Below are 17,826 nucleotides of genomic sequence, written 5' to 3'. Positions count from 1 at the left end.
CTAAGCAAAACTCACATTTTGTCAGCAACTGACGTAACTCGTAGTGTACTGACTAAAAGAGAAACTGTATGCTCAGATGTTGCTCTTTATTAGATCATGAAACTTCTCATGGTGTCAGCTGACATGATTCTTCTTGAAGTAACACATAAAAAAGCAATTGTCATACAGAAAGAATAATATTAAGTTGATGTGATTTTTTTTTCGTTCATACTGACATCTTTGACTTTTGATTGCAGACTTTGATATTTACTATCTGAGCAGAATCTGAGATATTGAGATTTCTTCTGGACCTCTAGTGGAGACAAATGTGAGATTACTATGGTCTGTGTTTGCAGAAGAAAAATCTGAGAAGCAGAAGACATGCTCATTTGCTCTCCATTTAATCTCATTTTAGGACAAACAATTGAGATATTACAGAGATCTTGTTTGTTATTTTTTATGTTTATAGATAAATATAAAGATAAAGTGTCACTTTCTATGTTTCTCTGCTCCATGATCCTCCTAATGAAAAAGCAAACAAGCTCTACAATAATCATTCAACATAAAATAAAACCCTGAAAATACAGATGTAATTCTTTATATACAGATTCTTACATTAGTTTATTTACGTACATTTGATAGTTATTAAGGCAATAAAAATACATGGCATACATACACTATGCTTTGAGCAAAAGATTACAACTTAGATTAAAAAAAAAAAAAAAAAAAAAATACAACTTCAGGTCTGGAGTAAAAATAGAAAAAGAGCAAGAAAACGAAGAAAAAAGCAGATCTTTCCTCAGTCCTTCACTGATCCCAGTTCAGCAGGAAGGCCTTCTGCTTTCCTCCACTGAGCGTTTCGCATCCTGAACCATTTCTACAGGAAAGAGAGAGACATTAGATCATCTAAAACATTTTCTTACAGAGTACAGAATTATCTATGGAAGCTTGTTTCCTTCACGTAATACATTTTTAAAAAAGGTAATTGTGACTTTTATATTACAATTTCTTTTCGCGCAATTCCGAGTTTATATCTTGCAATTCTGACTTTATTTCTCACAATTCCGAGTTTATATCTCACGATTTTGACTTTATTTCTCAAAATTCCGAGTTTATATCTCACGATTTTGACTTAATTTCCCGCAATTCTGACTTTATTTCTCACAATTCTGACTTTGTATCTCGTGATTCTGACTTTATATCTCACAATTCTGACTTTTTCCTCGCAATTCCAAGTTTATATCTCGCGATTCTGACTTTATTTCTCGCAATTCTGAGTTTATATCTCGCAATTCTGACTTTATTTCTCACAATTCCGAGTTTATATCTCGCAATTCTGACTTTATTTCTCGCAATTCCGAGTTTATATCTCGCAATTCTGACTTTATTTCTCACAATTCCGAGTTTATATCTCACGATTTTGACTTAATTTCCCGCAATTCTGACTTTATTTCTCGCAATTCCGAGTTTATATCACGCGATTCTGACTTTATTTCTTACAATTCTGACTTTATTTCTCACAATTACGAGTTAATATCTCACGATTTTTACTTAATTTCTCACAATTCCGAGTTTATATCTCGCGATTCTGACTTTATTTCTTGCAATTCCGAGTTTATATCTCGCAATTCTGACTTTATTTCTCACAATTCCGAGTTTATATCTCATGATTTTGACTTCATTTCCCGCAATTCTGACTTTATTTCTCACAATTCTGACTTTATTTCTCGTGATTCTGACTTTTTCTCGCAATTTCAAGTTTATATCTCATGATTCTGTCTTTATTTCTCACAGTTCCAAGTTTATATCTCGCGATTCTGACTTTATTTCTCGCAATTCCGAGTTTATATCTTGCGATTCTTACTTTATTTCTCGTGAGTCTGACTTTATTTCTCGCAATTCCGAGTTTATATCTCGCGATTCTGACTTTATTTCTTGCAATTCCGAGTTTATATCTCGCAATTCTGACTTTATTTCTCACAATTCCGAGTTTATATCTCATGATTTTGACTTCATTTCCCGCAATTCTGACTTTATTTCTCACAATTCTGACTTTATATCTTGCGATTCTGACTTTATTTCTCGCAATTCCGAGTTTATATCTTGCGATTCTGACTTTATTTCTCGTGAGTCTGACTTTATTTCTCTCAATTCCGAGTTTATATCTCGCGATTCTGACGTATTTCTCGCAATTCCGAGTTTATATCACGCGATTCTGACTTTATTTCTGACAATTCTGACTGTATATCTCGCAATTCTGACTTTATATCTCACAATTGACTTTATTTCTGACAATTCTGACTTTATATCTCGCAATTCTGACTTTATATCTCACAATTGACTTTATTTCTTACAATTCTGACTTTATATCTTGCAATTTGACTTAATTTCTCGCAATTCTGACTTTTTTCTCGCAATTCTGACTTTATATCTCGCAATTCTGAATTTATTTCTCGCAATTCTGACTTTATATCTCGCAATTCTGAATTTATTTCTTGCAATTCCGAGTTTATATCTCACGATCCTTAATTACATTTTTTAAAATGCAATTTTTTTTTTTTTTTTTCAAGATTGAGAGATAAACTTAGAATTATGAGAAAAAAGTCAGAATTGTGAAAAAGTTGCAATGACCTTTTTTATTCCATGGTGGAAACAAGCTTCCATTATTATATTAATTGTAGTTATTTTTTTTACAGAGTTTTTATGTTTTCTGAACAAAATTTGAGTGGTTTTGCTTTGTTTTCATTGATATCTGTTTCAACAGAAGTTCTCAAACATGTTGTTGTGTTCATGAGAAGAATTGTAGAGAAGTAAAAGAGTAAACAAGATGGATGAATTTCGCTACTCCAGTCTTGTGTGCTTTAATGTTTTAGGACTCCATGACATATACCACACATGTGATTTGTGAAAATGAATAACTTTCCACGTAGGATGTACAAACACACACACGTAAGAGTATCCCAAATTAGCTGATTTTCATAGAAAGGGACAGTTGCACAATAGCTCTGACTGAGGTACAGTGATCTTTAACACTAGCATTACAACACACTTGCAAAACTGTCAGTGCTTTACACAATAAACCACGACCGGGTATAAAAAGCACTGTATAAAATCCCCCTCTTCTGTAATATATTTCAGCAGAAGAAAAGAAAACAGGGTATTTAAACACAGTGAGAACTGCATTTCAGCATAAATAAAGCAGTGCAGCTCATCTCCACCTCACAGCACTGTGGGTTTCGGGGTAGCATGTGCAGCGTTTGACTTGGAGCCAAACACTTTAGCTCGCAGTATCCACCCGCACCCATCACAAGCAAACACTCACATTCATACGTACACACAGGGCCTGTGTTAATACCCAACATGGCGAGCAGGCATGACCGGTTTATAGTAGAAAGAGAAAGATAGGTGTATACCTGTTCCTCATACCGCACCTTTTGCGTTTAAGTTAAGCTTCTAATGCAAAGAGGTGATATCATTTTGCCCCGAGCCAGGACAGAGTTTGTTATTCAAACCAGTTTTCCCCGGGTCATATTTGCCTAAGAAATAAAGCCATAGAGGAGGCACTGCGCTAAACTACATGGATGAGATTAAAATATTTCATGCACAGTATTGTTACAATTTTGCACATTACACACATTCTATTACAATTTAAAAAACAGTTTTCTATGTGAATTAGTAAAGTGTCATATATTCCTGTGATAAAAGCTGAATTTTCAGCATCATTTCTCGAGTCTTCAGTGTCACATGATCCTTCAGAAATCATTCTGAAACATTCATGATTATCAATGTTGAAAACAGTCATATCTTTCTTTTTGGTTTAAATAGAACCTTTTGTAACATTATAAATGTCTTTACTGTCACTTTTGATCAATTTGATGCTTCCCTAACGAATAAAAGTACTAATTTCTTTAAAACAAACAAACTTCTGAATGGTAGTGGACAAGTTTTAGCGAGAGAACATTTAAGTATTTAAGTGACTGTATACATTCACACACCCCTGGTTCACCAAGCCTGTTCTATTGTGTGTGATGATATATCACAAAGGCGTTTTCACATTTTGTCTAAATGCACACGGTTTTTCACAATCATAGTGACAGAAACAGACCAGCCTCATGATGGAATGTGTTTCCAGTAAAATTCTGCCAAACTTCATGCTGTCAGCTCAGGATGTGTTGCTCACAGGGTCTGAAATATCTATTAGATAAGTAGACACATTACAGCACTACTAACTGCATTACATCACGACTCCTGTGTGGGTTTGTCATTTGAATGAGTGCATTTAGAAACCAGACACAATGTGTTTGAACATGTCGACCCTGTCCGTAAGAGGGAAGGCGCGTCCGGAGGCGCTCCGGGTCGCCTATTGTGCTCCAACACTTTGTTTATGGTCAGTGTCAGCGGCGCTCCATTCACACGAGCACAACCCCTTCAACTTTTAATGCTGTCAGTGTGTTATTTTGAGCTGCTGACAGCAAAACAGGAATGAAGAGAATGCACAAAAGAAGCTTGCATCATGGTAATGTGGCTTAGTGGTGAAATATCTTGTGTGTTAACTGAAAACTAGTACGCTCACACCTCAGAAGGGTTGATTCATGAGCAATTAAGAGTTTTAACCTCCAGAGGGACTTGACCTGTCAAAATTGAGTCGCAAAATGAAGAACACTGTCCGGAGGCAGCATTCGATTATTATTTACTTTAACATTTATTGTTATCATAAACTTTCCATGATCAAATAAAGTCCGGCAGACTGGTATGCAATAAAGGCTCATAAGCCATATGTCAAACCATATGTTGTTTGAACTAAACTGAGCAAAAATGTACAATGGTATTACTGTATTTTTGGACATGCACCAAGTTTTATTTTAAACGTGTAATTTCATTGAGATTTAAATTAACAGTACAATGGAATATCATATTGCCAAAGGTAGGTAATTATTATTAAGTTTGCTTTTATTAAGATAATTATGACTACAGAAGAAATATCTATAATATTAAAGACATCTCTAATATTTTAAACATTATTAAAACTAGAGGCATGTGCTTATTATCAAAATACTAATTCTATAGATAGATAGATAGATAGATAGATAGATAGATAGATAGATAGATAGATAGATAGATAGATAGATAGATAGATAGATAGATAGATAGATAGATAGATAGATAGATAGATAGATAGATACATTTTCATGACAATTAAACACATTTTCCCTATGATGCAAAAGTCTAATTCTTATTATCCCAAAAATATATACATATAATAATAATAATGGTTGTTATTATCAATAAAAATCATTTTAATAATATTATGATTAATAATTATGTTTATTACTATATTGATATGTATATATTTATTATTATATGTATATATAATATATTATTATTATTCACATATGAATTAATCATTATAATAGTTATCATTTATTTCCAGACTAGCGATTTTCTGCATTACAAGCGACACAACAAAACGCGAACGCTCCAATTCGACCAATCAGAAAGACGCGGCAAAACCTGCAACGCGGCCAATCGACCAATCAACGTGACGCGTCACGCGGCTTTCAATAGTTCTCGTTTGTCGCGTCGGTCGATTGTAGACGGGGATCTGCTGATAAACTCACCGCTGTCTCCTCCTCGCTCAGCCCGCACTCCGCCGCGATCAGCATCAACGTGGTTTCGTCGGGATGTTTGCTGACCTTCGTGAAATTCTCCTCCAGAACTTTAATCTGATCGTCCGCTAAACGCATCCCGAACATCGCCATCGCGTTTCCACTCGCGCTCATGTTTCAGCTCCAAACGGACGAATGGACTGGAAACACAAATCACAAAGCTCGACTGATACAAATAAAGTCCAAAGTCTTGGAAAGAAACGCCAGGCTCCAGGAGCAAATGCAGTGGAAAAGGGAAAACACAAAGTCAGTATGAGATCCACAAACTCCAGTCCGCTGACGCGCGCGTAACGCCTCTTTTCAGTGACAGCCGCGAGCGTGTGTCATGTGCTGGCGGTGTCCAAACTCCATCTGCGCTGCTCAGCCTCGGACCGGTCACAGCATTATGTAATGCCCCCCGGGTGACGTCACATCTGATCTGAAGTGTGAGATCATGCAGTGTTTACATATAAAACATGCTTTTCATGTTTTATGAAAATACCCATGAAAACTACTTTTCAGACCATTAATACATTATTTTATGACAATTAAGCACATTTCCCCCTATAAGCATTTAAAAAATATATAAATATCATTAAATGCCAAAAATATATAAATGTTATAATATTACCATAATGTTTTTTATTATTAATAACTTAATAATATTATGATGAATTGTGATGTTTATTAATAATACATATTAATTATAATATTTATTTATTTACTTATTCATGCATCATGTTAGTATTTGCTGTACTCCCTTTAAGTTTAATTCACACTGGATTAATATAAAACATATATGTACATTTTTTTTACTGTAATACTAATAATATTATGATGAAATATGTTTATTATTAAATTGCTTAATATTTATTATATACAATGCACTTAATATATTCTTTTTTAAAGTAATTTATAATAACTATAATAGTTATTATTTATTTCTTTATATTATTTTAAATTTCTTTATATAATTTTTTACACATTAATTATAATATTTTTTTTTCATTCATTCATTTACTTATTTATGCATCTTGTTAGTATTTGCTGTACTCCCTTTAAATTTAATTCACACTGGATTAATATAAAAAATCTGTAAAAACATTTTTTACTATAATACTACTAATATTATGATGAATTAGGTTTATTATTAAATTACAATTTATATATTATATATTAATATTCATATATATATATATATATATATATATATATATATATATATATATATATATATATATATATATATAGCCTATATATATATATATATATATATATATATATATATATATATATATATATATATAGTTAAATTTTGATTGGGCAGACGATCATGGCTGGAGGGAGCATAGTTTCGGGAGAGGGATCTTCAGGATCAGGTTGATGAAGGCGTGACAGGGGATCTGCACTACAGTTCTTATCCCTAGGTCGATATGAGACCATGAAATTGAAAAGAATAACGACCATTGGGTTTGGCGTGGGTTCAGTCTCTTTGCTTCGCGCAGATATTCAAGATTTTTATGATCAGTGATGACCTCAAAGCGGTGACGCGCTCCCTCCAGCCAGTGTCTCCATTCTTCCAGAGCTAGCTTGATGAAGAGGAGCTAACGATTGCCGATGTCGTAGTTCTGCTTCGCCGGGGACAGCTTCTTGGAATAGAAGGCACATGGATGGAGTGGAGGATCACCCTGCCACTGTGAGAGAACCGCTCCGACCCCGCTAAAAGAGGCGTCAACCTCGACGGACGATGAACGGGAGATCAGGATTGGGATGAATCAGGATCAGAGTGGTTTGGAAGGCTTCTTTTAGTTGATGTAAGGCCTCTAGGGCAGATGGAGTCATGGACAGAGACTTGGGCCGGCCCTTGAGTGACGAGGTGAGAGGTGAACTGAGCAGGCTGTAGTTGTTAATGAACAGGCGGTTGTAGTTGGTGAATCCAAAGAAGCGTTGTAGCTCCTTAACAGTGACTGGTTGAGGCCAATTCCGAATGGTATCCACCTTCCTCTGGTCCATCTGGATGCTGTGTTGGTCAATGACATATCCCAGAAAGTGTAGTAGTCACTGAGGCACTAATGGACATTTTTCTTGAACTTCGGCAGGAGATTGGAGCAGTGCCAGCCCAAGCCCTTATGGGGCCCTAAGCAAAATTTTATTTGGCGGCCCCTCGATGCCACCAATACGATTGACTATTTTCAATTCTTGATCATTCGCTCACCCAGTATCAATGTTAGTATTTGTAGCTGTGTTGCTTACATCATGTCTGGCTGTCATGTTTTTACCCTTATACGGTTTTTAATTGTAACAGTAGCAAACCCACAAGAGTGCTCAGGTGTTAATTCTCTGTCTTACAGAACTACAGTTCAGACTAGGATATGTACTTTTTTTTTTTAAGGTAGTCTCTTATGCTGAATATTCTCACTTTTCCCCAGGATTCTTTGATGAATAGAAGGTTCAAAAGAACAGCATTTCTCTGAAATAGAAAGCTTTCAAAAAATCCTAAAAACATTGTACACAACTGTTTTCAACACTGATAATCATAAATGTTTCTTGAGCTCAAATCATATATTACAATGATTTCTGAAGCATCATGTGACACTGAAGACTAGAATAATGATGATGAAGTCAGCTTTGATCACAGGAATAAATTACAGTTTACTATACATTTACATAGACAAGCTGTTTTAAATTATAATAATATTTCACAATATTACAGTTTTTACTGTAGCTATTTCAAAAGCCCCAACAGTGGGCACGTCAGAATCAGAACTGGATCATGGAGCAATGGAAGAAGTTGGCCTGGTCTTGACTTGGCCTCCAAATTCCCCAGATCTCAATCCAAGCACATCTTTGGGATGTGCCGAACAAACAAGTCCGATCCATGGAGGCCCCACCTCACAACTTACAGAACTTAAAGGATCTGCTGCTAACATCTTGGTGCCAGATACCACAGCACATCTTCAGGGGTCTAGGAGTCCATGCCTCGATGGGTCAGGGGCAGTGCTGTTTTGGCAGAAAAAGGGGTACCAACACAATATTAGGAAGGTGCTCATAATGTTATGCCTGATCAGTATATGTCCAACATGTTTTTGGAACAATATCAAAAAACTTTTTTTTTCAGATATCAGTGTAACCCAGGTGAAGGAATTTGAGTTTGCTTGCTCGTGTGTTGGGTATCAGTAATTTGATCTAAGTCATACAAATACAGACACATCTGTTCATATGTTCCTCTTAAATCTCTCTCCCATCTCAGGTACTACATTTGGAGTCAAATGAACCCTCCTGGAACATTTTAAAGCTGTTTCTGTTTGCAGTCAGTGACGGGAATGCTGCAGTTTACAGCACATGTGTTGTGTTTGTTCATGTCATCATGAACTGTGAAACTTCACGAGAATGCTGAGCGGTGAGTTCTCTAAATACAGAAACAGCCGTTTGTCATGTACTGAAAACACACATCTGTTGCAGAGAGGCCTGCGGGGTGTTTTTCAAAGAAGATTTGAATGGAGGGGAGGTTTTGTGGAGGAGGAGAGGAAATAGGGCCGCAGATATCCAGACTCCCACAAAGAGACCACTGGACCCTCTGGACTGTTTATATATCACTTTACCAAACTTTTATCACATTATCAAACTTTTTACTTCAACTTTACTACATTTGAAAGACAAATATCGTAATTTTCACTCCACTACATTTCTATCAAGGTCCTCAAAGTCGTTTCTACGTAGCCGCTTTGGAAGTAAGTGGATTTTTTTCTTCTTTAAAACATGTTGGGATTTTTGAGACATCCTCAGTAATCACTCTTGTAGGGTCACGTGTCGGGAAGTTCAATGATTTCCCATCATTGTTTGAACACTGAGCAGTTGATGGCTAAACAGAAGGTGGCGGTTGCTCGGCACAGTGCGCATGGCCATGCTTAGAATTTTTTTTTCAGTTTTCTGAAAAGATTATATTCATTTAGTTTTAAATGTTTGCTTTGTTTGCCTAAAAAAGACAAAACATTATCACAGCCTTCCAAAACTTGCTGTTCATCCTGTAGAGGCATATTGAGGTATGTCATTTCTGGTGAAAGCTTGAAATGGAAATGGTCTTTTAGATCTAAAGTTTTAGTATAAAGTAGGGCACATTTTTTCAGTGACAAAAACAAGATGACAGCTAAATAAAACCAGTTTTGAATGACAAAAACGATGGAAATCTCTATTGAAATTTTCGGCAACAAATACAAATTTTAGGGAGGTCCAGTCAGAGCTGATGTCCCGCGTGAGATGCGCACATTTGAATTGTAACGTGCTGATCTACCCGGCGAGACATAAGTTGGCATACACTTGCTGCATGTCTCATAAAACGTAAAAAAAGTAAATGTCTGGGAGAAAGAGAAAAGCAGACATATGCTCTCAGATTGCAGAGCATGAGTACTGAATAGAGCTCTCTTTTGCATCTTTTTGCACTTGAACAGACCAATACACACAAAATTATGTAAAAATGTCAGTTTTGGCAAGTATTCACATAAACACAGTTGATCGTCTTAAGTGAACGTAAACAGTTGGGAGAATATTGGATGTGTATCAGTGTATTGGATCCATGCATTCGGCCTTAAAGTGACAGCAGCTTTCTAACTTTAAACAAGTATTTAAATGAGTTCAAGGTAGTCATATGCTAGCATGTCGGATTGAGCATCACTGACTGGCTTAAACCACCATGATGGAACAGCGTGCATTCATACAACAATGCAACTATAATATATGACCCTGGAGCACAAAACCAGTCATAATTCGCACGGGTATATTTGTGGCAATAGCCAACAATACATTGTATGGGTCAAAATTATCCAAAAATCATGAGGATATTTAGCAAAAATATAATTTACAAGATATTTTTTAAATTTCCTACCGTAATTATATATCAAAAATGTATTATTAGGGTAAAATTTTACAATAAGGTTTAATTAGTTAACATTAGTTAATTACATTAGTTAACATGAACTAATAATGAACGGCACTTATAAAGCGTTTATTAATCTTTTTAATGTTAATTTCAACATTTACTAATACTTTATTAAAATCTTGTTAACATCAGTTAATGCACTGTGAACTAACATGAACAAACCATGAACAGCTGTATTTTTATTAACTAACGTTAACAAAGATTAACAAATACAGTAACAAATGTACTGCTCATGGTTAGTTCATGTTAGTTAATACATTAACTAATGTTAACTAATTAGGTGTTACCATTATTAGTAATATGCATTGCTAAGGACTTCATTTGGACAATTTTAAAGGAGATTTTCTCAATATTTAGATTTGCATCTTCAGATTCCAGATTTTCAAATTCCAAATATTGTTCTATCCTAACAAACCATACATCATTGAAAAAAAAAAAAAAAAAAAAAAAATCCGCTTTCAGATGATGTATAAATCTCAATTTCCAAAAATGTATCCTTATGACCAGGGTCACATATAATGTGTTGACATAAAAAAGTAAATTGACGTAAGTACTTTTAAAAACAAGTACTTCTGTGCTTTTACTTGAGTAAAAATCTGTTTTTACAACTTTCACTTGTAACAGAGTTATATTTGACTTTACTTTTACGCAAGTAATGGAGTGTACTTTGTCCACCTCTGCCTAAAACCAGGTCTTGACCCTCAGCCAGGCCTTTAAAGGCTCTCGGAAAGTGAGGACCGCTCAAAACGTCCTCACTTTACTGTCTCTGTCCTCACTCAGATGGTCTCACACACACGCACAACACACACGCACACAGCCCAGGTGACTGAAACAGTTGAAAGTGTAACACAAAACTACTGACACTTGCAGGCCTCTGGTGGAACTGCAACAGCAACTGATTTTACATTCATGCTTAAAGTGATAAATGCAAACGTACAGACATGAACCTGTGTGAAGTGGGTCATGAAACTGATGCTTGTCCTTCACTTTTGTACGGGAACAAAACAGAATCAATGCAGCGGACTCAAAATACTGTCTTTTATTTCCATTGGCATGGAGTGTTGTATTGATTCCTGCGCTTTTGGCTTGATTTCTACACCTCCTTTAGCCCTGTGTGTTTTCTGTTGCCTGGGGAAAGGGTGTTGAGTTTTTATGACTCAAGAGTTTGGTTTTCTGAAGCTCTTTGAATAGGTTTGGGTAACAGTGTCCATACTTGCTCCTGTGAACACATGGGCCCTTCATTCCGGTCCTGTCTCACACCCAGAGGGGTGTTTTCTGGGATATAATGAGCTCAAATACCCTGTATTATATAATGAGAGGTTTTCAGGAGTCAAAATGCTGTTGATTTGCTAAAGTCGTGACACTGTATCATGAAAGAGTATATAGCCAGATGCTGAAGGTTAATACTTTAACCGTATTAATGTTTTTACTGTATGAAGATCACATGTTTGGATAGGGAGGGAACGAGGTATGGACATCCATCAACGTTACTTACAGAGAAGATGATTTTAATCAGGTGTGTTTACAGATATATAATTAGTCAGCAGGGTGGAGGAGAAGAGCACACACTCAGCATATGATTTTATCCTGATCATCTAAACATAAAAACATTCAGACACAGTACATAGTTTGAAAAAATTTTTGAATCTCACTTTAAGGATAACAATGGTTATCAATTGTTGATTTTGTTTTCAAAAATGATAACAATTGTGCCTTACTTGATAGTTATGATAGATCGATTTATTTGTCAGGTTGATTAATTAAGTTTTATGATTTGCATATGTCAGTAGTTCTAAACAGAGTAAAATTAGTATAATTAATAAATATAAATAAACAAAAAATAATATACTAATACATTAATGTTATTAATATATTATTTAATTCTAATAAGTTACAATAATTTAATTTATTTATATCAAATAAATAAATGTAATAATATTTATTTATAATATAACAAATAATATATTTTTTAGAAATTATAAATATATTATATTAAGAAAAGGTCATCTTTACTTAAGGATTTTAAGCTACAGAAATGAGCATTGTGAAACACAAGATACACTCTAAAAAATGCTGGGTTAAAAATAACCCAAGTTGGGTTGAAAATGGACTAACCCAGCAATTGGGTTGTTTTAACCCAGCGGTTGGGTTAAATGTTTGCTTAAAACAACCCAATTGCTGGGATAAAGCAACCCAATCGCTGGGTTAAAACAACCCATTTGCTGGGTTAGTCCATTTTCAACCCAACTTGGGTTATTTTTAACCCAGCATTTTTTAGAGTGTACATTAATGCTAAACATTAATGTGTTAATAAGATACATTCATGTTAAAATGACACAATATGAAATCAATATTTTTTTTGTTGAATATTTTATAATTTTAAAATATATTATAAATAATTTATCTGTGCACATAATTTCTTTTAAATTCCGGTTCCTGGTAATCTTGAATCAGAATAACTTCAAATGGCACGCCCATTTGTTCTTGTTCCAAAAGCCGTTTCACGCTGATACACAGCACAACAGGGAGAAGAAGACTAGCTCAACTTCTGTTTCCGACTTTATTTTTATCACACAAACTCAAATCCTAAGTGCTAAAAAGAGAAGAAATTACCCTTCATCTTTTACCCCTTCCATCATGTACTTGATGGATAACAGAATTCCTGGTTTTTGTTAAACTTTAACTCCAGTTTTTAAAAATGTGCTGTGGCGCTTAAAAACTGAAAATCCAGCCCAATTTAGAGCCCTGTTTCAGTCCCTGAACAGAAGCAGACACACACACACACACACACACACACACACACACACACACACACACACACACACACACACACCACAACCGTCAGGCGTCCTTAAAGTCAGTTCTTTGGTGGGAAACTGCTGCTTGACATATAGCATAAGAAAAGACAGACAGACAGCAGACGTTTAGACCGAACGACACATGGCCGTTACATAATTGCACACACCCCTCCCTCCACACATGCACTGAACACATCTGGAACTCAAACCAGAGCCGGCCAGAGGAAATGAGACTACAAATACTAGAGAGAGAGAGAGAGAGAGAGAGAGAGAGATGAACATCTTGAAGTTAATAGGCACAATGTCAATCACTCTTTGCTGACATGCTAATAACAGGAAGTAACCAAATGCTACATGTGACATAAATGTATTTAATTGTTGCATTGTGTGTGTGTGCAAACATCAGATCCCAACTGAGGTTGACATACATTATTGCTAATTTGCTTCTGTTAATGTGTGTATTATGTGGAGAAATTACAGACTTTATGTGATTCTAGATTAAAGTCATCATGAAATCAAAATGTAGTCTATTATAAATGATTTATCCATGCACATAATTTTTTAATGAAAGTTCCTGGTAATCTTGAATCAGAATAACTTCCCCTCCCTCTTCATCTCTTCTCTTCTCTGATGACGAGGGCGGGGCAACCTGTCACTCACATGAGATCCACCAAAAGGAAACCACACCCATCCGATCAATTACCCACAGACAAAATCAAGCTCCGCCCTACATTTGTTCTTGTTTGAGAAGCCGTTTCACTTGGGTATACAGCACAATTTGGAAGAGAAGACGCGCGATACTTCTGTTTCATGCTGACTTTAAAGTTCTGGTTGATTTTCATAAGATCTTGTAGCCTGGATGCCAGCCAAACTTAGCCCCGCCTACAACATTTGAGGTCTGGAAGTTCGGTCTGGACATGATCCGTTGTGGAGCAACTATGCTCGAACCAGAGCTGTTCAGACCAATCAAATTGTCAGGGCGGGCTTCATACGATGATGGACAGATGGTCAACAGTGACATAATCATCCACGTCACCAAAGAGCGCTTGGGTTGAATTTGTTTACTAAACGGAGAACTTGTTAGTGTATGCATTCACCTTTACTATTTCTCTCAAAAATTATGATCGTGTTGGTAAGTTCTCCGTGTATCCCTAAATTCTTTTTTACAACACAGGCAAAGATTGTTTACACTCATCTTCTTCTTCTACTTCTTCCAGTGTGCGTGCAGTTTAGTTCTGTTGATAACTATGCCTTGCTCAACATACGATTCAACTAAATATCCAAATTAATCTAATTATTAAACTAAATTAACCATAAACTAAATTACTGATCTAAAGCCCACACTGTCACTGTATGATAATTGAAATGAACTGATGACATCACCGTTTTCTCCAGAACGGCTATACGGCTGAATAAAATTCTGTTGCATTATTTTCCTGTTTAACACTGTGAAGCTGCTTTGAAACAATCTGCATTGTTAAAAGCGCAATATAAATAAAGTTGACTTGACTTGAAATAAAGCAACTCCGTTGCTCTGATTGGTTGTAGGTCTATCCAATTGAGTGCAGAGGCATTTTCTTTCCTGGTTCGGTTGAAACGCCCCATAGTCACAGCCCAATGGAGCAGTACCAGACTCATATTCTGACCAAAATCTAAGTGTAACGACGACGTCAGGCTAAAGATCTTGTATACTGTTGAGTGAAAACAGATCCAGTATCAGCAGAACTCCACAGAAAGCTTGCACACAATTAGAACAGCATTCACAAAGCCGAACACATCTCTGACTGACCCTTCACTTGTTAAATATTTCAGCCAATTTGATTTCCACTACCAAAGCAGCACAGAAAATGCTTGCATAAAATAAAAATGGCCGTTTTAAACATTTCATCTTCACAGCAGGGGGACAGCAGGAAAGCTGTGTAAACATTCCGGTTTTGCTCTTTGTTCTGATGATTGACATGTAATCCATAAATAAACGTGCGTGTGTATATCCATGTACGCACTGGTGTGTCTGTGTAAATTTTTTACATGTTTCTATGCTGTCGGAAAAACACTGCTGAACAGAAAGAGAGCTGATGTGCTCACATGCGATCAGTTGGTATGCGGATGAAGATCAATAAACCAGCACTAACCACAGAGCTGAATCACTGATTTTGCATTAATGACAGTATAAACTAACATTCAAAAGTTTGGGGTCTGTAAGGGTTTTAAATGTTTTTGAAAGAAGTCACTTCAGCTCACCAAGGCTGCATTTATGTAATCAAAAATACAGTAAAAACAGCAATACAGGGAAATACACCGATCAGGCATAACATTATGACCTAATATTGTGTTGGTCCCCCTTTTGCTGCCATCACACTGCCTCAGCCGGCTTGCCTTCTTCCCATAGTGCATCCTGGCTCTTTCGGCGGTGGACAGGGGTCAGCATGTGCACTCTGATTGGTCTGTGGCTATGCAGCCCCATACACAACAAACTGCGATGCACTGTGTATTCTGACACCTTTCTATCAGAACCAACATTAACTTCTTGAGCAATTTGCGCTACAGTAGCTCATCTGTTTGATCGGACCACATGGGCCAGCCTTCGCTCCCTAAGTGCATCTATGATCCATGGCCGCCCATGACCCTGTTGCCGGTTCACCACTGTTACTATGAATTTTCAGCATCATTACTCCAGTCTTCAGTGTCACATGATCCTTCAGAAATCATTCCCATATGATGATTTGATGCTCAAGAAACATTTATGATTATTATCAATGTCGAAAACAGTTGTGCTGCTTCATTTTTCTATGGAAGCCGTGATGCATTTTTTCAGGGTTCTTTGTTGAATAGAAAGTTACACAGAAATTTTTTTTGAAGTAGAAATCTTTTGTAACATTATAAATGTCTTTACCGTCACTTTTGATCAATATAATGCATCCTTTCTGAATAAAAGTCTCAATTTCTCTTATTATCTCTTACATATTATTATATTTACTGTAGGTCACACAGAGACTGTAAACAGGTTCCATTGCGGATCTGACGAAACCACTGACATTTTTGTCTGTTTAAAGACACTGTTTACTGACCCCTTAAAACGTAATCTGTCTATTGTTCGGAATACCGCAATCTCCCACATTTCCTGTCAAACAATACATATTGTGCTCAGACAGGAAATTCCCCCGTTTTTCTGCGGCAAGCAATACGTTTTATGGATTAAAAAAACCTGTCTGTGTAGGCTACAGTTTTATGTAGGCTACAGACAACAACAACAGAAAAAAATGTGCTGCAAAATGTTCCCCTGAATAATTACAGAGATCTCAATGCATGTAAATTGTTGTATTTCTATCAATGTTGATACATGATCAATGCTGGAACATTATTTCTCCTCTCCTCTAGTTTACTTCATAATCTGGTTGTCTAATAAATATGACCATGTATATATTACGTGTATTGTTGACGAATTGCTTTTGTTCCTCTTTTGTAAGGTGTAGCGGATAAAAGTGTCTGCTGAATGCATAATTGTAAAATGCAGATCCAAAGCACAAGACGTGAGGCAGAGAGAGAAGAAACATGCTTGGATCACGAAAAGGGAAAATGTGGTCATTGATCTGGGCAGGAGGAAACGTGTGACATCATTCCCATGAAATATCAAAAGGTTCTGTCGTGAAAAAGAGGCCAACAACAGAAGAATGTGTGTGTGTGTGTGTGTGTGTAAGTGTACAGTGTGGGTCTGTCCTACTCAAGATGATCACTTGCTTAATAAAATTAATAAAAGAAATGTCTCGGAGAAAGTTCATCCCTTTCACAATCTTTTCCCACCAACAGGGTTAAATTAACTCAATTAAAGCAAGGAAAAACATTATTCTCTATCCACCTGTTTCCGGGGGGCGCTACTGTAAAAAGTAACGTGGGTACAACTTCCGGTGAGACGGCGGAAGTAGTATTCCAATGGTATTTTGTGTGCTAGTTAGTGGAGAGGCTAAGTGTTTTTCGGATCATTGGCAAGGTTTCAAAATGATCATTTTTACTTTTTTTTTATAAGATGGTGCCACAAGAGTTAAGTGAAGGTTACTGTGAAGTAACATTTGCAGAATGACACACACTAAACATTTCATTAAGTACATTTATTAGTTAATTAATAATATCACAATACAATAAACAATAAAATTTTCATGTCCTTAATAGTCCTTCCTTACTTTACTGACCTTCCACCAAAGTGCTGCTGCATGACTACAACAGCGTCCTGACCCTAATACATGAGCAACGCGCTGTCTGTACTTCACCTGTCACTGATGCTAGCATCTATGCCTTGTGATGGGATACGTGTAGGCTCAGGCTCGGCTCAGTGTCCGCTTTTAGATCGTTTCCGACAGATACTGATACGCCTCTGAGCTTTACAAATTGCTCATCGCCTTACCATCACAGGCTACTGAATCTAGAAAATAGCTTAAAATGCTACCGTACGCGATACGAGGCCACTTCTTCA

At 36.3% G+C, this 17,826-nt stretch overlaps 1 protein-coding gene across 1 annotated transcript; it reads right to left on the bottom strand.

Moving 5' to 3' along the window:
* Positions 1 to 637: 637 nt before the first annotated feature.
* Positions 638 to 5,903, bottom strand: hopx (HOP homeobox). The gene is made up of 2 exons (XM_079838673.1): positions 5,598 to 5,903; positions 638 to 856 (listed from the first exon to the last, which is right to left on the bottom strand). The coding sequence occupies exons 1-2, from the start codon at positions 5,757 to 5,759 to the stop codon at positions 779 to 781; spliced, it is 240 nt and encodes a 79-aa protein (XP_079694799.1). The 5' UTR covers positions 5,760 to 5,903; the 3' UTR covers positions 638 to 778.
* Positions 5,904 to 17,826: the final 11,923 nt, after the last annotated feature.

This window comes from Gobio gobio (assembly GCF_949357685.1).
Source record: "Gobio gobio genome assembly, chromosome: 16".
NCBI lineage: Eukaryota > Metazoa > Chordata > Actinopteri > Cypriniformes > Gobionidae > Gobio > Gobio gobio.
Note: the sequence above shows the minus strand (reverse complement) of the source record. Positions and strands in the feature narration are given on the sequence as shown.

Coding starts and splice junctions, on each gene's coding strand:
- hopx (XM_079838673.1), bottom strand. CDS start 5,759: ATGAGCGCGAGTGGAAACGCGATGGCGATGTTCGGGATGCGTTTAGCG. Junction 857..5,597: donor TGAGCGAGGAGGAGACAGCG/GTGAGTTTATCA, acceptor TCTTTCCTGTAG/AAATGGTTCAGGATGCGAAA.